This window comes from Octopus bimaculoides, chromosome 6 (genome assembly GCF_046866305.1).
Source record: "Octopus bimaculoides isolate indiv1 chromosome 6, ASM4686630v1, whole genome shotgun sequence".
NCBI classification, from domain to species: Eukaryota; Metazoa; Mollusca; class Cephalopoda; order Octopoda; family Octopodidae; genus Octopus; species Octopus bimaculoides.
The window spans coordinates 35,088,719-35,115,877 of NC_142933.1; the positions used below are offsets into that span (position 1 = coordinate 35,088,719).

General features: G+C 40.7%; 1 protein-coding gene across 7 annotated transcripts in view; it reads left to right on the forward strand.

Annotated features, from left to right (window-relative positions):
* LOC106876882 (glutathione S-transferase kappa 1) overlaps positions 1-27,159 on the forward strand; it is a 69,707-nt gene extending 42,548 nt beyond the window's left edge. For all 7 annotated transcript variants that reach the window (XR_016242216.1, XR_016242218.1, XR_016242220.1 and 4 more), the window contains one exon: positions 26,826-27,159. Coding sequence is in view for 3 of the 7 variants with exons in the window: in XM_014925625.3 (XP_014781111.2) it covers positions 26,826-26,875 (50 nt within the window). In the remaining 4 variants the exon portion in view is untranslated. The remainder of the gene's footprint in view (positions 1-26,825) is intronic.

Consider the following 27,159-nt stretch of genomic DNA (forward strand, 5'->3'; position numbering starts at 1 on the left):
GCGTGTGATCATCGCATTGACCATGACAGAGAAAGTTGAGCAGAGAATCTGCATCAAATTTTGTCAAAAGCTTGGCAATACCTGCTCAGAGGACTACGCAAAGTTTTCAAAAAGTTTTTATCATTATTGATACAATGAAGGAGATCTTGTGTAACTGAAACTCAAGTGTCTTTTTGGTCATCTGAAAGCAGTTTTGGCACAAACTTGGCAGACATGCATCTCATACCCAAATCTGTGATAACAGACTGAACTGAACCATAACTAATCTGTACATCCTCTGGTAACTCATGAATGGTGATTTGACAATTTTCCCTCTCAGCTGCACCACATCTGCAATGTTTTTCTCAGGTCTGCTGGTTACAGGTCTCCCAGAACGTTCATCAATATCAACAATTTTTGGCCATCTTGGAAATGCCTGAACCACTTCTACACTTGTGTGCGGCTCATACCCTCCTCTCCTTACACTTTCTGCAACTTTGCATCGGCCTCTGAGCAGGTATTTCCATAGCAACTTCCTGTTGTCATGCTCAATGTGACAATCACATGCTACACACCTTCCTTCCAAGCACTGCTGTAAATGGTGGAAGTGAGCTAAAGCATTAAACTTAGTGTGCATGCACAGCAGAGTTCCAGGTCAATTTTTGCCAAGCAGTTTCACTCTGCATGGTTTAGCTTCATTACTATGGCAACAGTTCAGATACTTATCGATCAGACCATGTATATATACACAGACATGCAGGAAGTAAATAGACACCTTTAATTGTCAAAATTTTTAATTTGATATCCAAAGTGAACAATTAAAATGTAATCGATAGGTATGACTACATACTTAAGTATTTAGTTGACATTCCCTTTGCAGTTTTTAATTCAAAAACTCTTTTTGGCATTGAACTTTGTGATTGTTTCTTGTGGAATTTCTGCCCACTTTTCACGCAACAATCGAAATAATTCATCTTTAGATGTATGTTTCTGTCTAGTTTTTCATATACCTCTATCTATCAGGTCATCCCATAAGTTCTGTCCAAATTTTGAATAAAGAAAACAAGTGATCAGATGTAATATTTAATTGAAATTTAATCATCAATGTACTTTCCCTGATTATCTATGACTTCCTTCCATCTATTTACAAGCTTTTTAATCCCATCAATGTAAAACTCTTTTGGTTTCAAAGCAAAGAACTCTGAAATGTCAGTTTCGACCTCCTCCTAGCTTGTGAAAGTTATGTCCCCCAAATGATTCTGTAAACCACGAAACAAATGATAGTCTGAAGGAGCAAGGTCGGGAGAATAAGGTGGATGAGGAATTTTTTCCCAACCAAGCTCTTCGATCTTCTGTGATATGATCTTTGCAGTGTGGGGTCGTGCATTGTCTTGATGAAACATCACTCCTTTTCAATTCACTAAAGCAGGTCCTTTTTCCTTCAAAGCTTGGTTCAAACACTCTAATTGATGACAGTATCAATGCTCAAGTATTGATTGTTGCATTAGGTGGTAACAGTTCAAAGTGAATTACTCCTTTGCAATCCCTTTTTTCCATGAAGTTCCCTTCTCGGTTGTGGTTGAGCTTTTTCCCTTTTACCAAGCCACTGTTTACAACGTTTAACATTTCAATAGAAGATCCATTTTTCATCACCAAAATCACCTTTGATCTTCATCTTCAAGGTTGATATCTCCACTTCTGAATTTTGCAAACCATCTTCTGCAAGTTCTTTCATTCAAGCATTCTTTCCTATAAACTGAGTGTATGTTTCGAGTTGCTTCGGCTGCAGTTTCCTTTTTTGTACTCATGAAGCATTATGTGCCTTAAATGCTCTTTGGATACTTCCATGTTAGAAAGGGTTTTAATCAAAGAAACTTTAATTCTATTATTCTTTAAAATAATATTTAATTAGTTTAAATGTACACAAATGCATAAAAATAATTTTTAATTCCATTAGACATTCTAAAATACTATCAAATTTCATTCAGTTTTAAAAAAGGTAAAATTGGACAGAACTTATGGGATGACTTGATAGTATGCTCCAAAGATTTTCAATTGGGTTCATGTCAGGAGATTGGCTCAGGCAATGAAGCTTTTTGATCCCATTTTCAGTCAGCCATTGTTGATTCCTTTTCACTGTGTGGCATGGAGCCCCATCTTCCATGAATAAAAACTCATTTTTCATTATGTTATGTGAATACATCGGAAGTAGTCCTTGTTTAAGTATTCCGATGTATTTTTCATAGTTTATGGTTCCGACACATTCAATCAGCTCAGAACGACCATTACTGGTGACAACTCCCCATACCATTACAGAGATACCGCTATGTTTCACAGTTGGTTGGAGTTGTTTCAAATCAAATTCTTGATTGGGAAGCCTCCAGACCCAAACACATCCACTCTCTGAAAATAATGCAAATCTGGATTCATCTGAGAAAATCACTCTATCCCAAAATGAGCTGGATTTTTCTGACATCTCCTTAGTGCATTTCATTCTTTTCATGATATTAATTGGTTGAAGGAGAGATTTTCTTCTAGCTGCTTGTCCATAATACACAAGCTTCTACAGATATGTAACACATGTTCTTGGACTAACTTTTAGCTGTTTTGCAATGTCAGAAGCCTTCAAACGGGGTTCATTTTCCACAATTCTCTTCAAACAGTGAAGTTTCCTTTCCGAGGGCCCAGGTCGGCTGGGACAAGAATCTGTTGATTCTTTTCCTTGGTTTTTGAATTGCACTATAATTCTATTAACAGTAGCAAGAGGAATTTGAAGATTTTCAGCAATTTTTTTGCTGGCTAAGACCAGCCTCAGATTGCCCAACAATACGACCTCTTTGAAAATCTGACAGTTCTGCTGAATTTTTTGTGCGCGGCATGGTTACTCTTTGCAAATGTTTAATATAATGGTACCTGGAATGATAAAGAATAATTACATTGTAAATTCTACACCGCTGAAAACATATTTAGACGCTTAGAACAGAAATTTTGAAAATTAAAGGTGTCTATTTACTTCCTGCATGTTTGTGTATATATACATATGGATATACATACACACCCACATATATTTTCACACAAGCACATACTTATGCATGTTTGCATTCTTCCGCTATCTTGGTGACCAAATTAGTAGTGGGTGTGGGTGCGCTGAAAGCGTAGCTGCTAGAATAAGAATAGCCTGGGCAAAGTTCAGAGAGCTCATACCTCTGCTGGTGACAAAGGGTCTCTCTCTCAGAGTAAAAGGCAGACTGTATGACGCATGTGTACGAACAGCCATGCTTCATGGCAGTGAAACATGGGCCGTGACTGCTGAGAACATGCGTAGGCTCACAAGGAATGAAGCCAGTATACTCCGATGGATGTGTAATGTCAGTGTGCATACTAGATAGAGTGTTAATACCTTGAGAGAAAAGTTGAACTTACGAAGCATCAGTTGTGGTGTGCAAGAAAGACAATTGCGCTTGTTTGGTCATGTGGCGAGAATGGATGAGGATAGCTGTGGTGAGGCACGACCTTCAAACATTGGGCCACACCAAGGCGATGACTTCTGACCGAGACCTTTGGAAATATGCTGTGTGTGAGAAGACCCGAGCCAAGTGAGACCTAAATCGAAGGCCTCAGGCAGCCCACTTATACGTACCTTCCTTCATTGGACACTAAACTCTGCTTGTGAAGACCTGTTGAGGCAAGTGAAATCAAAATCAAATTAAATTCGACGACTGGCACCCATGCCAACGTTGCCTCCTTCATTGGAAACAAAACTCGGCTTGCGAAGACCTATTGGGGCAAGCGAAAGCGAAACCGTCAATGGCACCTGTGCCCAGCATCGCCTTCCTGGCACTTGTGCCAGATGGCACGTATAAAGACATTCAAGCGAGATCGTTGCCAGTGCCGCCGAACTGGCTCCTGTGCAGGTGGCACGTAAAATGCACCATTTTGAGTGTGGTCGTTGCCAGTACCGCCTGACTGGCCTTCGTGCCGGTGGCATGTAAAAGCACCTACTACACTCTTGGAGTGGTTGGCGTTAGAAAGGGCATCCAGTTGTAGAAACTCTGCCAAATCAGATTGGAGCCTAGTGTAGCCATCTGGTTTCACCAGTCCTCAGTCAAATCGTCCAACCCATGCTAGCATGGAAAGCGGACGTTAAACGACGATGATGATGATGATGTATGCATTCATGCGAACATAGTAAATTATATATATTGATAGACAGATATCTTTTGTTCAGTTGCTCAAAACCATAAGGAGAGACTAATGAGGTTTTTGCATTAATACAAATCTTCAGACTATGTTAATAGTAATATAAATAATAATTGGTTTCTTATTGTACCATCATACAACCATCTGCAGCAGTTTGTTAACTCAGAACCTGAATTAGACACAGCTAATGCTTTTGATCATGGAAGCATATTATGCTCTACTGATTGTACTTAATACTCCCAGTCATTGCCACTAATGTGTGCATGTGTACTGTTTATAAATATATATATATATATATATATATATATATATATATATATATATATGCGTATGTGTGTGTGAACATATATATACACATATATATTTCTCTGTGTGTGTGTGTATACATCATATTCTAATATTGCTGGTTGCTACATTTAATTTGATTTTTTTATAGGTATAGTTATCTCTACATATTACATAAAACTATAATGAGTGGACTGTGGAGACATAATTTACCATGTATGCATGAGTGCACACATGCATAAGTATGTGCAGGTGTGAAAATATATGTGGGTGTGTATGTATAACTATATGGACATGTATATATGTGTGTTTGTGTGTGGTCTGATCAATAAGTATTTGCACTGTTGCCATGATAACGAAGCTAAAGCACACAGCTTGGCATTGATTGACCTTCAACTCTGCTGTGCATGTGCACTAAGTTTTAACATTCTAGCTTACTGTCGTTATTTACAGCAGTGCTTGGAAGGAAGGTGTGTAGTGTGTGATTGTCACATTGACCATGACAGAGAAAGTTGAGCAGAGAATCTGCGTCAAATTTTGTCAAAAGCTTGGCAATACCTGCTCAGAGGCCTAAGCAAAGTTTTCAAAAAGTTTTCATTGTTCTTCACACAATCAAGATCTTGTGTAACAGAAACCAATTGTCTTTTTGGTCAGCCAAAAGCAGTTTTGGCACAAACTTGGCAGATATGTATCTCATATACAGATATTCTGTGATAATGGACTGAACTGAACTGTAACTAATCTGCACATCCTCTGATAACTCACAGATGGTGATTCGACGATTTCCCCTCTCAGCTGCACTCACATCTGCAACGTTTTCCTCAGTTCTGCTGGTTTCGGGTCTACCAGAACGTTCGTCAATATTCAGGTCTATCAGAACATTTTTTTGGCAATCTTGGAAACATCTGAACCACTCGTACACTTGTGTGTGACGCAAACACTCCTCTACATACACTTTCTGCAACTTTGCGTCAATCTCTGAGCAGGTATCATCATGACAACTTCCTCTATCATGGGCAATGCAATGATCACATGCTACACACCTTCCTTCCAGGCACTGTTGTGAATAGCAGAAGTGAGCCAGAACATTAAAACTTAGTGAACATGCACAGCAGAGCTGAAGGTCAATCTTTGCCAAACAGCTTCACTCAGTGTGCTTTAGCTTTGTTACTATGGCAACAGTCTGGATACTTATTAATCAGACCTCATAACGTCGGTAGAACATAAATCTGAAAAAGAAGCACACTCTCATTTATAGAGCAGTATATAATATAAAAGATAGAATCGGCTGGTTTATGAGATTACCTCACATCCATAAAGCACTTAGCTTCATGGCATATAATCTGATCCCAAAATCTGTTGGCTTAAGACCACTCTAGCAAGTGGCCTCTCTAGAATATGGAGGAGGAAATGACCTCGCTACTCGATGTCAACAACAGGGGATTGTCTTCCTTTGGCTATCAATTGTCAGTGATCCTGTTATCCTGTGGGTTCCAATAGGCCAGCAGGAATTTCCTGAAATGCAAGCACAGTCCAAAAACCTCTGTTCTGGAGTTAAGGATGTTCCCCGGGTTGAGGGAGTCCTTTGGAATCCTTGCCCGTTCCACAATGCATAGTTTACAACACTTGGTTTTGTTTATGCAGGAGCCTGGATTTTCTAGGGTTCTCCATGATATTGTGTATGGAATCCCATCGTCCTTCAGCTGCCATACATAGCTGGCTGATGACGTAACACATCTCCTTTCTGGTATCCTGAAGGAGGATCTGTAGTTGGAGAGACGTTGTTTGAACATGTTCCTGGAGCAGCCAATATACCTCTGTGGCTGGGTGTTGGCGTTGGTATTGCTGCTACTGCTGTTGTTGGTACTAGCACTGTTGGTGATGGTATCGTTGGCGGTGGCAATAGTGTTAGTGCCATTACCATTGGTATTGGTAATGCTACTGTTTTTGTTACTATCATCGTCGTTGATGGAGGCTCTGTCACTGCTGTTATAGATATCATTGGCGCTGACCTTGTTGCTATTTCCATTAGGGATACTTCCATTGCTGTCGTTGTTGTTGTTGTCACTGGCAGTGGTGCTGCTGCTACTATTGGAACTGTCGGACCTGTTACTGTAGTAGCTGTTGTGGCACCTGCTGATGTTGTTGCAGGCATTAGGGATACTGCCATTGCTGACGTTTGTGTTGTTATTGTTGTTATCACTGGCTCTGTTTGTATCTCTGCTGCTGCTGCTATTAATGGTACTGCTATCCCTGTTACCGTAGTAGCCGTTGGTGGAGCTGCTAATGGTGCTGTTGCTATTAGGCTCGGCCAGTACCTCAGCTTCATAGATGACTCCCTTGGTTTCGCAGTGGTCCCTCACTGAGCATCTATTGTGGTCCCTGCATGAGCATCCTGCCTCTGCTCAAGGCTTAAGGGTGCTAACTAGAATGCTCTTAATATTAAAGAGATCCTAAGGTTGTGCCTGATGAAACTGCCTCCATACCTATGTGAACATGTGAAATGTTTATATATTAGCTTAAGGAATATCTTACCTACAGACGTTTTTATGTTAAAAGAGAAGTGGGAGCAAACCAAATGATATTTCTGTGGTGCTTCCTCCTACGGATGTTGGGGCTCAGCATGTTGGAGATACAGTCCCTAAATCCGCTAGCAACTAGAGCCTCATTATTGTTGGGTGCTGCTGCATCAAAGATCTCTTGATTGAAGGAAAGGTTTGTGATCCTCTTGCTTACACCCTTCACCAGGTTTTTGAACACAATGGGTGGGTGACAGGAGGTTGTGTTGATGCATGTTAGACTTTCATTTGGCTTGCAGTAGGACCTGTATGTACTGGGGCCCAAATCAAGCATGACATCTAAGAAGTCTACAGTGGTGAGATTGGTCACGAAGGTGATTTTCAATCCCATGAAGCCAAGTATGCTAATAAGATCTTTCCTAAGCCTGTCTAGGGTATGTCTATTTGCCCTTCTAGAGATGGCCAGGGTGTCATCTCTGTAGAGATCAAAGAGGACAGAGGAGAACTTATTCTTAGGGTATCGAGAATATACAACCCAATGAGGTTGCATACATAAGCATAAAGACACTTTTAAATACAGGTACTACTCATTTTTCCCAGTTGAGTGAACTGGAGCAACATGAAATAAAGTGGGAATCAAACTTGTGACTTTACGATCGTGACTCAAATACCCTAACCACTAAGCCACATGCCTTCCTTATGTTGACATAACAGCTGGCAAATGGCCTTCTCTTAATGCATCAAAAATACCACAGCATAATCTGATCCCTATTTCAGCGATGCATCAGGGCACAAAACCCTAGGGTCATTGCTGACAGGCAGAATTTCACCTGCATTAATCTTTAAATTCATCACTGGTGACGAAATTTCTAAAAACATGAACAAATAGTTGATATTTATGACCAAAACACTAATGAATATTACATATCATGTATTTCTTCTTTTCAACTTCGAGACACATTAATAGGAGATTATATTGTTACAATCGGCTTTTAGTAATAAGTAAAGAATCTGTATCCTTGCATTAGATGAAGAAAAAAAGAACACAGGTATTGACACGATGTATCGACAAAGAACGAATATTAATTATATCTAAAAGCAAATGTTACAATAGAATGTAACCTAATGAACTGGAGTAGCATAGAGGATTGGACTTAAGTGTTGCCAATCACCGTATAGTCTTGAATTGGAGGTATTGTAATATCTAATTCACTGATACATATGTCTCAATTCAAACAGTTTTGCAGTTAAAAAGAACAACACCATTAATAGTTTACAAACAGATGTAGTGAGTCGCTGATAATGGTTTGGTGATACAGTTCCATCTCTGGCAAAAACTGCTTCAATATATTGTTTCTATCAAAGCATCTTGTACGGGTGCTCTTAGGCAAGAAATTAGCAGCAGCTTCTCATAATTCTCTTAGATCATGAAAAGACACTGAAGAACATGGAATAAAATAAATATTTTTAGACAAAATTTAATTTGCTACGAAACATATTATACTGTAACTACAAAAAAAAAAATATTTGATGAATCCATCATTTCATATATATAGTTAGAATTTACAGAAAAACAAAAGACAAAGACAGGTGTATAAACAACAAACAGGTGTATTAGTTTAATGCTTGGGAAGGTGAGAAAGTCTTTTACGTTTCAAGCCTATACTCTTCAGCAGAAAGGAAAACAAGGAAATAAGAGAGAATAAAGAAAAGCTTTAGGAGCTAGCAGTCAATCATGGTGGCTGGCTGGACAGAGGTGGCTAGACAGGAGAGCTAGGGAGAAGAGGAGATAATAAAGTATTGGTGATCCCAAAACAAAGGTGTGTATATGTGAGAGTGTGTAAGTGTGTGCGTGTGGATAGGAGCTGGTGACTTTGACGTGTGGATGTGTACATGGTGGTGTGATGTGGTGCGGTGTGGTATGCTGGTGTGTGGTGTTGTGTGGGTGCTGAGAAGTGGTCAGTGCTAGTGTATGCGGGGTGGTGTGGTATGGTGGTGTATGGTGTGGTGTGGTGGTGTTGGGGTGTGGGGATACAAGGGTGGTGTATGGATTGGGAGTGAGTATGTGGGGTGGTGAGGTTGAGATGTTTAGGGGTGGGGTGTGGATGGGAGGGGTAACAACGAAGGGAGAAGGTGGGTAGGAATGAAGAGAGGAAGCAGGTGTCAGGGCAATAGAGGAGAGGTAGGTATGAGTGAAGAGAGGAAGTAGGTATCAGATGAAGAAAGGAGAGAAGAGGGGAGTTGAGCCCATGTAGCACAAAGGAGCAAAGAGAGAAGATTAATTCCTGTTCACAGCAAAGGCAGGAGTGTGGACGGCCCCTGTGCAAAGACAATCCAAACACAGATAGATGTTGTAATAAATGACTGGTAGAGCAGAAATGGCACAAGACCAGGTTGTCATTGCCGAGTTTAATGTCTCAAAGGTGCTCAGCGAACCGGTCAACCAAGCAGCATCCCGTTTGACCGATGTACAGAGGACAGAAAGAGAAGATGATGCAGTAAATGATGTTGCTAGAAGTGCATGTAAAGGAGTCAGTAATATGATAGGGATGATGATGGGTGCCTGTGAGGATGATGGTGTTGGAGGGGCAAGTGTGGCAGCGTGGGCAGGAGCAGGGGAATGAGCCAGGTTGGGAGGTGGGGTTAGAGAAGAAACTGTGGACCAGGAGGTCACGTAGTTTGTGGGCTTGTTTGAAGGAGGGGAGGGGAAAGTTGGGGAAGATATGTGAAGTGGAGGGGCCAGACTGGAGTCGTCAGAAGGCTCGGAGAATGGTGCATTGGATGAGCAGGGTGGAGGGTGGTAGGTGAGGGGGAAATAGGATATATATATATATATATCATCATCATCATTTAATGTCCATCTTCCATGCATGAGTGAGGGGAAATGGGAGATAGGTAACGATGGGGCAGGTGCGAGGGGAGAGAGCAGATGCATGGTCCACAGAATGTGCTCTGGCAAGGGTGGTGTTAATAGTGGTGAGGGGATATCCACGTAGGATTAAGTGGCGAGCCATAAGTTGAGACTGAGTCTCAAAGTCATGGTTGTCACTGCAGAGCCTGCACAGATGGAGGAATTGAGAGTAGAGGATGGAGAGCTTGGTGTGGGTAGGGTGGGAGGAGAAGAAGTTGAGGTATGAGTGTGAGTCGGTGTGTTTGTAGTGGATGGAAGTAGTGAGAGTGGAGTGGTGTATGTTGACCGAAATGTCAAGAAAGGCGACAGAAGTGTTGGAAATGGTGCAGGAGAATTCGAGGGCAGGATGGAAAGATTAGACAAAAAAGAGGAAAGAGTCTAGTTGTTCACGGGAGAGAGAGGTTGCATGATACAGTCATCAATATAATGACCGTATAGTCAGGGAGTGAGGCCAGTGAATCTTGAAAATGTTTGGGCCTCAATGTAGCCAACGAACAGGTTCGCATAGTTGGGGCCTATTCTCATTCCCATTGCCACTCCCAGGAACTGTTGATAAAACTCCTCAATGACCGAAAATGTAATCAAGCAAAGAGTGAAGAGTTATATCTGTATGTAACTTTATTTGCTTACATATGTTTTAAAAGGCTTAAATAATGTTCTTTAACTTTTGAGCTCTGATGAGAAAAGTCTGCTTAATCAAAAGGGGATATAGCATCATATAACGTGGAAAGCAATTGGAGATTTCTGCTGGACAACCTGTTGAAAGCCACCAACCAGATCTGTGGGTGGTGTAAGGTCCCCTCTCGACCCAGAGTAACGTGGTGATGGAACAAGGAGGTAGACAGGGCTATTAGACAAAAGAAACAGGCTTGGAAGGACTGGAAGAACGGTGGTAGCAGGGAATTGTACCAATGTGCCAGAAGGGAGGCTAGGCGACAGGTTTATTTAGCCAGAGGGGAAGCAGATAAGAAAAGATTTGCCAATGTTCTGCGCAGTGAGGACCAAAGACTCGAGGTATTTCGTGTTGCAAGACAGTGTAGGAGAGAAAATAGTGATGTCGTAGGAGAGAAATGTGTTCGCATGGATGATGGTACGCTTGCATTAAATGAGGATGCAAAGAAAGAGGTCTGGAGATGCCACTACGATAGATTGCTTAATAAAGAGAATGAATGGGAGGAAGAGAGCCTGCCGTATGTCGACCCAATAGAGGGACCAGCTATCCGAGTTGATAGTACCAGGGTAGATAAAGCAATTAAGAGTATGAAAACCGGGAAAGCCCCCGGCCCATCAGGAATCACTGCAGAGATGCTCAAAATATCTGGCAGTGTTGGCTATAGCCTAGTCACCCGTATTACGAACCAGGTGATACACGAAGGAGTCATACCCAATGACTGGTGTAGCAGCATCATAGTCAACTGCTACAAAGGTAAAGGTGACGCTTTAGATACAAATAATTACAGAGGCATCAAGCTGTTAGATCAGGTTATGAAAGTTACAGAGAGGGTCATAGCCCAACTAATTAGAGAGCGAATCAATTTAGATGAGATGCAGTTTGAGTTCATGCCAGGTAAAAGCACTACTGATGCCTTATTTCTAGTAAGACAGCTGCAGGAGAAATACCTAGCCAAGGATAAACCTCTCTGCATGGCTTTCGTTGACATGGAGAAAGCCTTTGACAGGGTCCCCCGATCCCTTATCTGGTGGTCAATGAGGAAACTTGGGATAGAAGAATGGTTAGTGAGAGCTGTGCGAGCCATGTACAGAGATGCTGCCAGTAAGGTGAGGGTTGGAAATGAGTACAGCAATGAATTCCGGGTAGAGGTAGGGGGTCCACCAAGGTTCCGTCCTCAGCCCCCTCTTATTTATCATAGTCCTCCAGGCAATCACAGAGGAGTTCAAGACAGGTTGCCCCTGGGAGCTCTTCTATGCTGATGACCTTGCCCTAATTGCGGAGTCACTATCAGAACTAGAGGAGAAGTTTCAGGTGTGGAAGCAAGGACTAGAATTGAAGGGCCTTAGAGTCAACCTAGCTAAAACCAAAATCCTAATAAGTAGGAAGGTAGATAAAACACAAACCCCTTCAGGTAGATGGCCCTGCTCAGTATGTAGAAAAGGAGTTGGTAGTAACTCTATAAGATGTACCTGGTGCAAGCTATGGACACATAAGAGGTGCAGCAACATCAAAGGCAGGGTAACTAGGAAGTTAGTTTTTGTTTGTGGCAGATGTTCAGGTGCAATAAAGACTGTAAACAAACAGGAAACAACTTCTATCTCATTCCAGGGTGAAAAACTAGAGGTAGTTGATAGCTTCCGCTATCTGGGCGACCAAGTTAGTAGTGGGGGTGGGTGCACTGAAAGTGTAGCTGCTAGAATAAGAATAGCCTGGGCAAAGTTTAGAGAGCTCTTACCCCTGTTGGCGACAAAGGGACTCTCACTCAGAGTAAAAGGCAGACTGTATGACACATGTGTACGAACAGCCATGCTATATGGCAGTGAAACATGGGCTGTGACTGCTGAGGACATACGTAAGCTCGCAAGGAATGAAGCTAGTATGCTCCGATGGATGTGTAATGTCAATGTGAATACCCGTCAAAGTGTAAGTATCTTGAGAGAAAAGCTGAACATTAGAAGCATCAGTTGTGGTCTGCAAGAGAGACGATTGCGCTGGTATGGACATGTGGTGAGAATGGATGAGGATAGCTGCGTGAAAAAGTGCCACACCCTAACAGTTGAGGGAACCCGTGAAAGAGGTAGGCCCAGGAAGACCTGGGCTGAGGTGGTGAGGCAAGACCTTCGTACATCGGGCCTCACCGAGGCGATGACTTATGACCGAGACCTTTGGAAATGTGCTGTGCGTGCGAAGACCCGGCAAGCCAAGTAAGACCATTGCCAGTGCCCCTGGACTGGCTCTTGTGCGGGTGGCACATAAGATGCACCATTTTGAGCGTGGCCGTTGCCAGTAGCGCCTGACTGGCTTCCGTAGGATTTTCAAACGAGATCGTTGCCAGTGCCCCTGGACTGGCTCTTGTGCGGGTGGCACATAAAAGACACCATTTCGAGCGTGGCCGTTGCCAGTATCGCCTGACTGGCCTTCGTGCAGGTGACACGTAAAAGCACCTACTAAACTCTCTGAGTGGTTGGCGTTAGGAAGGGCATCCAGTTGTAGAAACTCTGCCAAATTTAGATTGGAGCCTGGTGTTGCCATCCGGTTTCACCAGTCCTCAGTCAAGTCGTCCAACCCATGCTAGCATGGAAAGCGGACGTTAAACGATGATGATGAGGAGGAGGATGTTTACAAACTGTTGTATAATGTGGATACTGTATCCAAGCCTTTTGAAAGCCTTATGTAAGCAAATAAAGTTACAGATGAATATGACTCTTGATTCTTTGTTTGATTATTGTTACACTCTGTAAATACTGTACAAACCTATCAGCTGCAAGTAGCTTATTGTTTATAGAAGTTACAAGATATTCTAAGCCATATAGATTACTACAAACTTTCATTTTGTTAATCCGGTTCATATATTGCTGCGTTATTTGCTGCATTTCTTCATTACCTCTTTTCTTTCACTGTGTGTGTGTGTGTGTGTGTGTGTGTGTGCGCACACATGTGTGGGTCTACACTTCTCTTTCTTGTAACAGCTTTCAACTTCCATTTTTCTCACAGATCTCATTTTCCTTTCCTCTCTTTCTCCCTCCTTTTCTCTATAAACTTATTTTTTTACATTCTCACGTGCACAGCTTACACACACCTACACATAGACATACAACATACATAACTACTGCACACACACTTACACATACATGCATGGAAGTGTTTACATATAATCATGCCATGGAGAAAAGAGCTCTTCAAATACCCCCATATACACACACTCAAACATGCAAATATACAAACACATACATGCAAACATATAGACACACAGTGATACACACATCCACCCCCCCCCCCCACACACAAGCCAATTATGCACTCCTTTGTCATCAAAAACACATTTTCTATTTCCAGCTTCTGGTCACTTATTTTTTCGGTACATCATGATACATGCTTTTCCTGATAATATCAGTTCTTTCCTCCACTTTCTCTTCCCTAGGCTTTCTTCCTCTATCTCACAAAGAGTCATGCTCAAAACATCATATTTTTCATTCCCAATTCTTCCATCAAAAACTTTTACTAAATGTCATTCTAATATATTCACTGGGTGCAACCAATCAACCCTTGCTGTTTATCCTGTTCTTCAGTTTGTTCTTGAATATATATATATATATATATATATATATATATATATATATATAAATGTTAGAGGTAATACTTGACAATTGTAAGCACCAGTGTATGCCAGCTCGTGGTTGAGGTGAATGAATAAATTGTAAATGCAAAAATAAAAACAAAAACACAAAGGATTCTGCGGTACACGTGTTTCAAGCTTTATAGTTGTTACATCAGTGTATAATTGACAATATAAAGCTATCTTCAGCCACAAATGTATTCTCTCCCAAGAATTATATCATATAGGCGTTAAAGGAGGAAGAAAGATGAGATATTAGAGGTGACATAATTTTCTCGGTACTCCGGAATCCGTCCATACCTTGCCACAATTCAGTGTGTAGTGTATATATATATATATATATATATATATATATATATATGTTTATAAGCAATTAGTCTATGTCCAGTCATAGAGTAACCAATGGTTTCACATTCATAAAGGGCCTAGTCCATGGATGGTTTGTTAGACTCTAAAGCTGAAGACTATACAATACATAAGAGTGGTTGTGTGGTAAGTAGCTTGCTTACAAACTACATGGTTCTGGGTTCAGTCCCACTGCGTGGCATCTTGGGCAAGTGTCTTCTACTATAGCCTCGGGCCGACCAAAGCCTTGTGAGTGGATTTGGTAGATGGAAACTGAAAGAAGCCCATCGTATATATGTGTATATATGTATGTGTGTGTATATGTTTGCGTGTCTGTGTTTGTTCTCCCAACATCGCTTGACAACTGATGCTGGTATGTTTACGTCCCCGTAACTTAGCGGCTCGGCAAAAGAGACTGATAGAATAAGTACTAGGCTTCCAAAGAATAAGTCCTGGGGTCGATTTGCTCGTTTAAAGGTGGTGCTCCAGCATGGCCACAGTCAAATGACTGAAACAAGTAAAAGAGTAGATATATAGTTCATTAAAAAAATGGAGTAAAAAAAAGACAAGAAAGAACAACAGCACAAAGACGTAGCACATGCATAGCATTAATAAGATGCCCAGAGAAAGAAAGACTGTTTGTTTTACGGAAACAGGAGACATAGGAAAATCCAAAAGAAAAGGAAGAAGGAGGAAAAAATTGCCAACAGTTAACATGTAGTTACATTTTTGAAACAGCCGGACGTAAATGGACAAAGAGAAAGTGCTTTCTGGAACAGGAGAGTGTGAAGAATGGTCGGTACCATATATATATATATATATATATATATATATATATATATATATATATATATATATATATCATATATATATCATCATCATCGTCGTCGTTTAACGTCCGCTTTCCACCCTAGCATGGGTTGGACGATTTGACTGAGGACTGGTGAAACCAGATGGCTACACCAGGCTCCAATCTGATTTGGCAGAATTTCTACAGCTGGACTCCCTTCCTAATGCCAACCACTCAGAGAGTGTAGTAGGTGCTTTTACATGTCACCCGCATGAAGGCCAGTCAGGTGGTACTGGCAACAGCTACGCTCAAGATGATGTATTTTATGTGCCACCTGCACAAGAGCCAGTCCAGGGGCACATATATATGATGGACTCTCCCATTGTTAGACAACGTATGAGGGTTCAACAATTTCTTACCAAACAACCACACAGATGATATGTTTATAGTGATCAAATGTTTGTATAGACATAAACTCACTCCCTCCATCAGATCGACATACATACATACATACATACATACATATACATATATATATATATATATATATATATCATATCAGGCGATATGATATGCTTGAGAAGACCTGTTGAGTTAAGTAAAACCTAAATGTTAGCTGTAGCCAGTGCCCCCTGACTGGCTCCCATTCTGGTAGCACGTAAAAAGCACTATCTGAACATGATCGATGACTGGACCACCTGACTGGCTCCCATGCTGGTGGCACATAAAAAGCATCATCCGAACGTGGCTGATGCCAGGTCAACCTAACTGGCTCCCATGCCAGTGACACATAAAAAGCACTATCCGAATGTGATTGATGCCAAGCCCACCTGACTGGCTCCTGTGCCTATAGCCTAGTCAGCCGTATTGTTAACCAGGAGTCATACCCAATGACTGGTGTAGCAGCACCATAGTCAACTGCTACAAAGGTAAAGGTGACGCTTTAGATACAAATAATTACAGAGGTATCAAGTTGTTATATCAGGTAATGAAAGTCACGGAGAGGGTCATAGCCCAACTAATTAGAAAGCGAGTCAGTTTAGATGAGATGCAGTTTGGGTTCGTGCCAGGGAAAAGCACCACTGATGCTATATTTCTGGTAAGACAGCTGCAGGAGAAATACATAGCCAAGGATAAACCTCTGTACTTGGCTTTCATTGACATGGAGAAAGCCTTTGACAGGGTCTCCCGATCCCTTATCTGGTGGTCAATGAGGAAACTAGGGATAGAAGAATGGTTAGTGAGAGCTGTGCGAGCCATGTACAGAGATGCTGTCAGTAAGGTGAGGGTTGGCAATGAGTACAGTGAAGAATTCTGGGCAGAGGTAGAGGTCCACCAAGGTTCCGTCCTCAGCCCCCTCCTATTTATCATAGTCCTCCAGGCGATCACAGAGGAATTCAAGACAGGTTGCCCCTGGGAGCTCTTCTATGCTGATGACCTTGCACTAATTGCTGAGTCACTATCAGAACTAGAGGAGAAGTTTAAGGTGTGGAAGCAAGGACTAGAATCGAAGGGCCTTAGAGCCAACCTAGCTAAAACCAAAGTCCTAATAAGTAGGAAGGTAGAAAAAACACAAACCCCTTCAGGTAGATGGCCCTGCTCAATCTGTAGAAAAGGCATAGGTAGAAACTCTATAAGATATTACCCAGTGCAAGCTACGGACACATAAGAGTTGCAGCAATATCAAAGGAAGGTTAACTAGGAAGTTAGTTTTTGTATGTGGCAGATGTTCAGGGGCAATAAACACTGTAGATGTGCAGAAAACAACTTCTATCACATTCCAGGAAGAAAAACTAGACGTAGTTGATAGCTTCTGCTATCTAGGTGACCAAGTTAGTAGTTGGGGAGGGTGCGCTGAAAGTGTAGCTGCTAGAATAAGAATAGCCTGGGCAAAGTTCAGAGAGCTCTTACCTCTGCTGGTGACAAGGGGCCTCTCTCTCAGAGTAAAAGGCAGACTGTATGATGCATGTGTACGAACAGCCATGCTACATGGCAGTGAAACATGGGCCGTAACTGCTGAGGACATGCGTGAGCCCAAAAGGAATGAAACCAGTATGCTCCGATGGATGTGTAATGTCAGTGTGCATACTTGACAGAGTGTAAGTACCTTGAGAGAAAAGTCGAACCTAAGAAGCATCAGTTGTGCAAGAAAGACGATTGCGCTGGTATGGTAACATGACAAGAATGGATGAGGATAGCTGTGTGAAAATGTGCCACACCCTAGCGGTTGAAGGAACCTGTAGAAGAGGTAGGCCCAGGAAGACCTGGGATGAGGTGGTGAAGCACAACCTCCAAACATTAGGCCTCACCGAGGCAATGACTTGTGACTGAGACTTTTGGAAATATGCTATGTGTGAGAAGACCCGACAAGCTAAGTGAGACCAAAATCCAAGTCCTCTGCCAGGGATGTAGCCAGCCCACTTATGCGTACCTTTCCTTCATTGGACACTAAACTCCACTTGCGAAGACCTGTTGAGGCAAATGAAATTGAAACCAAACTAAATTCGACGACTGGCCCCCATGCCAACGTCTCCTTCATTGGACACTAAACTCTGCTTGTGAAGACCTGTTGGGCCAAGCGAAAGCGAAATCATGATGGCACCACCGTTCAAGCATGGTTGTTACCAGCGCTGCCTTCCTGGCACTTGTGCCGCAGCATTGCGTTCCTGGTACGTGAAAAGTCATTTGAGTGAGATCGTTGCCAGTGCTGCTGGACTGGCTCCTGTGCAGGTGGCACTAAAATACACCATTTTGAGTGTGGTCGTTGCCAGTACCACCAGACTGGCCTTCATGCCAGTGGCACGTAAAAGCTCCCACTACACTCTTGGAGTGGTTGGCATTAGGAAGGGCATCCAGCTGTAGAAACTCTGCCAAATCAGATTGGAGCCTGGTGTAGCCATCTGGTTCACCAGTCCTCAGTCAAATCAGCCAACCCATGCTAGCATGGAAAGCAGACGACGATGATGATGATGATATATATATATATATTCGGTTTGCAAGATTCTTGTGGCTGGTAAGCAAGCTACTTACCACACAGCCACTCCTATATATATATGTGTGTGTGTGTGTGTGTGTGTGTGTGTGTGTGTGTGTGTGTATGTATGCAAATTTACTTTGAATTTAACTAATTTTGGATCGCCTTGCAAAAGTTGTGTTAACATATATTTTCAGAAATTTCTATGATATTTTCTATATCTTTGCCTGGGCAATCCCCAGGTTTGAGTAGGAAGACCCTGAAAGAGTATATTATAGTGTGAAGGAGTGTTAGAGTGGGAAATGTATGTGAGTGGATAAAGACTAGTCTGTGTAGTGAGGAAGTGTTTGACATAAGGATTAAGGGTGTGTATGTATAAACACACACATCATCATCATCATCATCATCGTTTAACGTCCGCTTTCCATGCTAGCATGGGTTGGACGATTTGACTGAGGACTGGTGAAACCGGATGGCAACACCAGGCTCCAGTCTGATTTGGCAGAGTTTCTACAGCTGGATGCCCTTCCTAACGCCAACAACACACATAATGACACATATATATATATATATATATATATATATATATAAGTAAAGAGATGACAAAGGAATAACCATTTGTTTTATGAACCAAGTAATGCTTTACAAATACACACACACGCACTAACACATTTATATATGTGCTCATGTACCAGTAAATACATGTATATACAGAGGTATATGCCCATACATGTGCACACAGGCATATATGAATACATAATACATACATACATACATATCTGGATGGACATATACAGATGCATGGATACAAACATATCTTTGTGCATTCATATATCCAAACACACACTCTCTCTCTCTCTCTCTCTCTCTCTCTCTCTCTCTCACATACACACGCACATAGTCATCATATATACATATAGAAGGATAGGGAAAATTAATTGAGGAAGGGACGACAGTTTAGTGATAAGGAGTGAGGAATATCATATGTATAAAGCCAATTAGCCTCATTATATTTTTGACCATGACTGTGGACTAGGATTGTTAGATAGCCAGAAGAGGAGGAGTTGCTAAAGGGTGATAAGAATGGTTTTAAAAGATAATGAAGTTCTCAGATGATAGCTCTTGCAATAGTGCATGTGATAAGGTAAGTAGTGGTGGGAGATTGAAGGTTCATGTGGTTGTAATGGTGTTAGCTTTTGAAGCAAATAATAAAAAATAATATTAAATCTTGAAATATTAGTGAAAAATGCATGTTTATTGGGAATAAATAAACCCAAAATAAAATTATCACTAGGCTCTTGGGTGTATCATATTTTCTGTAGGTATTGTGTTGTGACAAAGAGTTCAGCCAGTTGTTTGACATATCATTCCAGACTATTTTCCTTATTGACAACACAGATCTTGTATCCTATGAGGTCTCTTCCTTCCTTGTATCTAAGCACATACACTCTGTCGATATCATTTTTAGGGTGCAGTTCCTTGTTCATTGTCATCACTTTCCTGGTTTTACTATCCATTTCCTCAAGCTCATTCATTGTTCACCTAACAGCACCTGCACCATATTGCATTAAAGAAACATTCCATGTATTCATTGTCCTGGTCTTGTTCTTTCCATTGAAGCTACTCTTCATAATTAATTTAGTTCTCCTAAAACTTTTTTTCATTTTGCTCTCCTTGATTTTGTCATACTCCAAAATATCCAGATACTAATATCCATCAATCTCAACATCCTCGATTCTCTTGCCGTTGGGTAGTTCTACACCATCAGATGACACTACTCTGCTTTTTTTTTATGATAAGTGTACCATACTTTTTAATCCCAAACTCCATCTTGATATCCTTACTGAATATCTGTAGTGTTGAAACCAGACCATTTATTTCATTCTCACTCTTACTGAAGATCTTTAAGTCACCTATATATAACAGGTGATTTAAACTTTTCTCCATTTTTCAAGATGTACCCCAATGTCACTTTCCATAATATCTGCATGAGGGGTATCATACAAATCACAAACAGCAATGGCAACAGACTGTCTCCCTGAAATATGCCTCTGCTGATGTTAACCCTTGCTAAAACATTTCCACATGATGTTAACTCTATAGTTCAGTTCTCCAGTGATCTCTTGATAAAATTTAAAATGTTATCAGATACCTGTACCAACTCAAAACTGTCTAAAATCTAAGAACAAGAGATTCTGTGACCATATTCAGATTAGTATGTCTTTTCTTGCAGTTGCTCAACAGCATTCTTTCTATCTGAAGTTAATCCTTTGTCTCTCAGTTTTTTCTCCTGCGGAGCCTGGTGTAGCCATCTGGTTTCACCAGTTCTCAGTCAAATCGTCCAACCCATGCTAGCATGGAAAGCGGACGTTAAACGATGATGATGATGATGATGATGATTCCTTCTGTTCTACTCGCAGTTTGTTATTCATTTCTGTGAAGCCATACACATAATTAGATATTATTCCTGTCATCTACTTCCACGGGGCTAGTTGAGCGTATGAGCAACAATAGCCTAGGATTGACTCTGAGCATCGATGAGAACAGTCTGAGTGGTCTATTCTGGAGGACTTCATGTCAAAGATCGTGGACAATTTTCAAAAATCTTTGGCATGGTAATGCTACGAGTCATTGCCTGTTCAAGACAAGCTTTCCAGGCATGGAAGTGCCAAAAGCCAAACCTGCCTGAGATGTTTGCAGTGGGATGAAACCATCCTGCATGCAATCATTCAGCGTCTGTGCATTAGAGACTCGTGGGCTTGTGTTGAGTAGTTACTGTCTCATGTAAGACAAATCCAGCTGTCCACCAAGTGTATAGAGATTGACATGCCACCTTCTTTTAGCAACCACTAGGCTTTGGCAAAGGAGGCTGTGCAATGGATTCATTTGAAAGGTTTGAAGACAAGCACTTTCCTATCTGGCCAAGCTGTCACCACTTCCTTCAAATATCATTTGAAGAAGATGGTGAAGGTAGAAAGGGAGGTACGGTCATCTAGTGCAGGGGTTTTCAAACTTTTTGACTTGCGGACCCCTTTATATTTCAGGCTTTACCTTAGGGACCCCCTTCTTCTTCTTCGTCGTCGTTTAACGTCCGCTTTCCATGCTAGCATGGGTTGGACGATTTGACTGAGGACTGGTGAAACCAGATGGCTACACCAGGCTCCAATCTGATTTGGCAGAGTTTCTACAGCTGGATGCTCTTCCTAACGCCAACCACTCAGAGAGTGTAGTGGGTGCTTTTACGTGTCACCCGCACGAAGGCCAGTCAGGCAGCACTGGCAACGGCCATGCTCAAAATGGTGCATTTCATGTGCCACCCGCACAAGAGCCAGTCCAGGGGCACTGGCAACGATCTCGCTTGAAAATCCCACAAAGTCCAGCCAGGCGGCACTGGCAATGGTCACGCTCAAATGGTGCATTTCATGTGTCACCCACACAAGAGCCAGTCCAGGGGTACCGGCAATGATCTCGCTCGAAAAATTTCATGTGTCGCCCGCACATGAGCCAGTCCAGGGGCACCGGCAACGATCTCGCTCGAAAATCCTACGACGGCCCTGCACAAGAGCCAGTTCAGGGGCACTGGCAACGATCTCGCTCGAAAAACCTCATGTGTCGCCCGCACATGAGTCAGTCCAGGGGCACTGGCAACGATCTCGCTCGAAAAACCTCATGTGTCGCCCGCACATGAGTCAGTCCAGGGGCACTGGCAACGATCTCGCTCGAAAAACCTCATGTGTCGCCCGCACATGAGCCAGTCCAGGGGCACTGGCAATGATCCCGCTCGAAAGATTTCATGTGTCGCCTGCACATGAGCCAGTCCAGGGGCACTGGCAACGATCCCGCTCGAAAGATTTCATGTGTCGCCCACACATGAGCCAGTCCAGGGGCACTGGCAGCTTAAAATAACATATCTTTACATTTATTTATTTAACAGTATTTAACAAATAGGTTTATTGTCAATTAAAAGATTTCGATTAAAAAACATATAAAATCAAATTGCCCATAAAACGTATTTGCTGTCCACGGACCACAGTTTGAAAACCCCTGATCTACTGTGTTTAACAAAAGGTGGATGAGAGTAACAAGACTAGTGAGATTGAATAGATCTGCTCTGACTATGCTTTTCTAAGTAGGAGGAAAGAAACTGGAAGATAGCACTTCCCATGCCTTGGGAATAGCAGAGTAATCTACGTCTTTTGCATAGAGTTTATCCTGAATTACCCTAAGTACACTGCCCTGGCATTGAGTATTCCATTTATTTATACAAACTAATCTCCAGCCACTCTCTTACATTTCCCTGTCTCTCCCACACACTATGATATATTCTTCCAAGGCCTTCCAACTCAAATCTGATTCACTTTTTATTCAAAGATGGAACTAGTAATTTCCATTATCCTTTGCCAGGGATTCTCCTTGAAACTTTACCTATGGGACTGCTAACTAACATTATCTTTTACCTTGGTTTTATTAACTCTTCCATCATTGAAATACCAAACACATCTATCTTTCACCCTGAATATTTTTGTATTTTCTTATTTCTCTATCTCAGATGACAGAATACTTAGCTTACATGGAATTCTTTACACAATAACATATGATCCACATGCTAAGCTATTCTAGAAACAACTGTAAGAGACTTTACATATTTAGTATAATTAATCAGCACTATGTTTATATAATAAATTAAATGTTCTAGAATGAAGTCAAATGATTTGCTTGTTCATTATCTGCTTTAATATATATATGTATGTATATACATATATAAGCACGCACACACACACATATATGTATATACACACACATATATATGTATGTATACATTTATATATATATATATATATATATATATATATATATATATATATATATATATATATATATATATAATAATAATATTATTAGGGACAAAATCCAAAATTACAGGTAAAAAACTCAATTAAAATCAATTTATAAAAAATTAAAATTAAATTGAGCCTTATAGATAAAGTATATATAAAATATATATAGTTTTAGGGAAAATAACCAATTTTCAAGAACTCATCGATGAAAATCCACTATCACATATAGAAAAATTAATATTAAAAGCACAATAAATGAGTATAATATAAAGTAAAGTAAATATCATAAGATAAATATAATATTATATTTATCTTATGATATTTACTTTACTTTATATTATACTCATTTATTGTGCTTTTAATATTAATTTTTCTATATGTGATAGTGGATTTTCATCGATGAGTTCTTGAAAATTGGTTATTTTCCCTAAAACTATATATATATATATATATATATATATATATATATAGTAAATAAGTAACAAGGGTGTCAAGGTATTAGTGCATTACAGCCGTTTCAGGTGGCTCTATTTAATCAATCAATGCAAGCATTACATCAATTTGAAATACACCCCCTTCTTCAGTTGCATAAGTCATATAGGTTTTCAACATACAAGATACTCCATTATAATTTTTTAGCAAATTTTTCATCATAACTAGAGAGTAAAAGAATTACATGCCTGTTGCTATTATTGTAGCAGAATGAACTTAGAGAGAAAATACCCCAACTATAATTTGGAGAGGTAGAAGAGAATAAGTGGGCTGGCTACATCCCTGGCAGAGGCCTTGGATTTAGGTCTCACTTGGCTTGCCGGGTCTACTCATGCACAGCATATTTCCAAAGGTCTCGGTCACAAGTCATTGCCTTGGTGAGGCCTAATGTTCGAAGGTCGTGCTTCACCACCTCATCCCAGGTCTTCCTGGGCCTGCCTCTTCCACAGGTTCCCTCAACTGCTAGGGTGTGGCACTTTTTCACACAGCTATCCTCATCCATTCTCGCCACTTGACCATACCAGCGCAATCGTCTCTCTTGCACACCACAACTGATGCTTCTTAGGTTCAACTTTTCTCTCAAGGTACTTACACTCTGTCTAGTATGCACACTGACATTACTCATCCATCGGAGCATACTGGCTTCATTCCTTGTGAGCTTATGCATGTCCTCAGCAGTCACGGCCCATGTTTCACGGCTGTTCGTACACATGCGTCATACAGTCTGCCTTTTACTCTGAGTGAGAGGCCCTTAATATACATCTCAGTTTCTCTAATTCTGCCTTCCATCCTCATATCCTTCATTGTTTTAACATTTTCTGTTGACTTTTGACCTTTAGAACATCAGCTTGGAGCATTTTATCATGTCAATATGTGTGTGAGGAGGGGGGGGGTATTTGTAACATTTTTTACCATGCCAGCATTCTATTTGGAGTTTAATCATGTCCTGTGTCAGTTTTACTTGAGAATTAGTATAGTGTGAGCATGCATAATTATATACTTTTCAAGCAACAGATATGCAGTTGTTTGTCAAGTAAATTTGACATCAATCTCTATTGTGTCTGTATTATATTATGAACATGCACTTCAAAAGATTATCATCTGAAACATTTTAAACACCAAGGTGACTATCACTTTGACCTCATTATGCAACTGAGCAAAAGCTACTTGACTAGTTAGTATTTTGATAGCGGTGAACACTTTTCAGACAGAGTGGTGGAGATCCAATGTGAATAGTCCTAGTGTAGGTAGAAATTCCATTTGGTATACCCAGTGCAAGCCATGAACACATAAGAGGTGCAGTGGAACCATAGGGAGGTTAACAGAGAAAGTAGTCTCTGTGTGTGTGGCAGATGTGCAGGTATAATAAATATTAAGAATGTACAGGAAATAGATTTCCTCAAATGTCCAAGAAGATCCTTAAAGGTAGCATGAGGACATTCATACTGACATGGATGCTACATTAGGGGATGATGCTCTAGCTTTATCAACAATGCAAAAGTGGGCAGCTGAATTTGGGAAGGGAAGGATGAGTCTTGATGATCCCTAGGTCTGGACATCCTGCAACAGCCATCAGCAGAGAAAACATTGATTATGTTCACCACATGATGATGAATGATAGGTGATTGACTATAAATCAAATAGCCAATGCTATTAGCATGTCCCATGAGAGAGTTGAGAATATTCTACACAATGATCTTGGCATGATGAAGGTTTCTGCTCAGTAGGTGCCACATCTTCTGATAACTGATCAAAAGTACACAAGGCTGATCACATCACTGGCATCATTTGAGGCAGATTCAGCTGGTTTCCTTGCATGTTTCCTAATCCAGGATGAGTGTTGGGTTCATCAGTTTAAGTCAGAGACAAAGAGACAATCCATGTAACACAAACACCCTCCTCACCTGCTCCAAAGAAGGCTAAGGTTGTTTCATTTGCAGGGAAGGTGATGGCCTCAGTTTTTTGAGATGCAAAAGGCATTGTGTTTATTGGGTATATTTGAAAGAGCCACACTATCAATGTCAGTGTGCATGTACAACAAAGTGTAAATGTTTTGAAAGAAAAATTGGGCAGAAGACGCATCATTTGGCAGACTGGTAGAAACTTTTGATAAGGAACCGAAAGATTAGCTGCAGTTTGGAAGGCAAGATAATTAGCAGGCTGTGAAACACAGAGTTATCCTTGACATTTCACATCTGGTCTTGCAGGAGTTGCAATACTGAGTAAAAACCACCCTGTGTTATAGATTTTCCTTAAGTACTGTAGGCTATAATCTTTATCTAAACTACTATAGTGAAGTTATAACTGAACCACTTGGGGGATTTAAAGCTATGAGTTTTGGTTGCATGGGATGTGGAAAGACATGCTTAAGAGGATTATTTCACTTACCTACTTAGATGTTTTTGATAGGTTAGGGATGAAGCACATGTGCTGCCAGGGAATAGCATAGAACTGACAAAGTTCCATTCAGCTGGCTTGAAGTAGTATAAGGTCTAGGAAGTAGATATCATGTAGTACATAGATATTTGGTGAATATACATGAGCCAATTGTTGGACAATGTGATAGATGCAGAGTGATTTGCTTGATAAAAACTAGATTTGGAGAAGTGAAAGTGGTTGTTTGGAGTGTGTGTTAGTCAGAGATACATGTAGGAATGAGACTAGTTGATACAGATGGTTAAGGGTTGAAATATTCAAATTCTCTTCTGGCATCATGTCAGTGTAGTTATGGGAGAGCTAAGAACAGCAGGATGATGATTTCAGAGAGGGGTGAAGTGAGATAGATATTTTTGCTGCAGGAAGAGATGTGATCGAAGAGTTGTTGAAGTTCAAGGAGCAATATAGGAAGTCGAAAAGGGAGATTTTGTTGCTGATACCCAGGTAAGAAAAGTGAATGACAGAAGAATGGAACGTATATGTTTTAATTTAAAAGGTAGAGTCTGCACATAACTACATATATTTTAACTGTGAACTGAGAAGGCAAAGGTTAAGAAGATTGGAGTAAAAATTTTTGTACGATAGGGAATATATGATAAAATAAAATGACAAGTGGAGGAAAATTATGTTGAGGTGAGTTTAGATAGGAGCTAGTAGCTTTAGTGTAGCAGAGTATTATAGAAGTAGACATAAAATACAAATTGATAGTAAGCCTAGTAGTCAAAATTTCTTTTTTTAATGGTTTGTGTTTTTTTTTTTTATTACAGATGAACACTGGAATGGTCCTTATCCAGCTGTAAATCAAAGTAAACTGTGAAATTTAAGAATCTTCTTTATGTCAATATTTTTTAAAAAGAAAAAAATGAGAGCAATCAATTGATATGTAATTTCAGACAGACACCTACTTCACCTGTCAAATTTGAATATTTGTGCTGGTCATACTTTATGACATTTTGTTAAACAGACAGCAAAAGAATATTAGGTTTTTATAAAACATTTCTTTTTATTATGTTTATGTATTTGTCTTGGGTCACAGAATCTGTGACAAAAGAACTTTGACAAAGAAACTATAATAATAATAAAGCTGAAGTGAAGACCAAA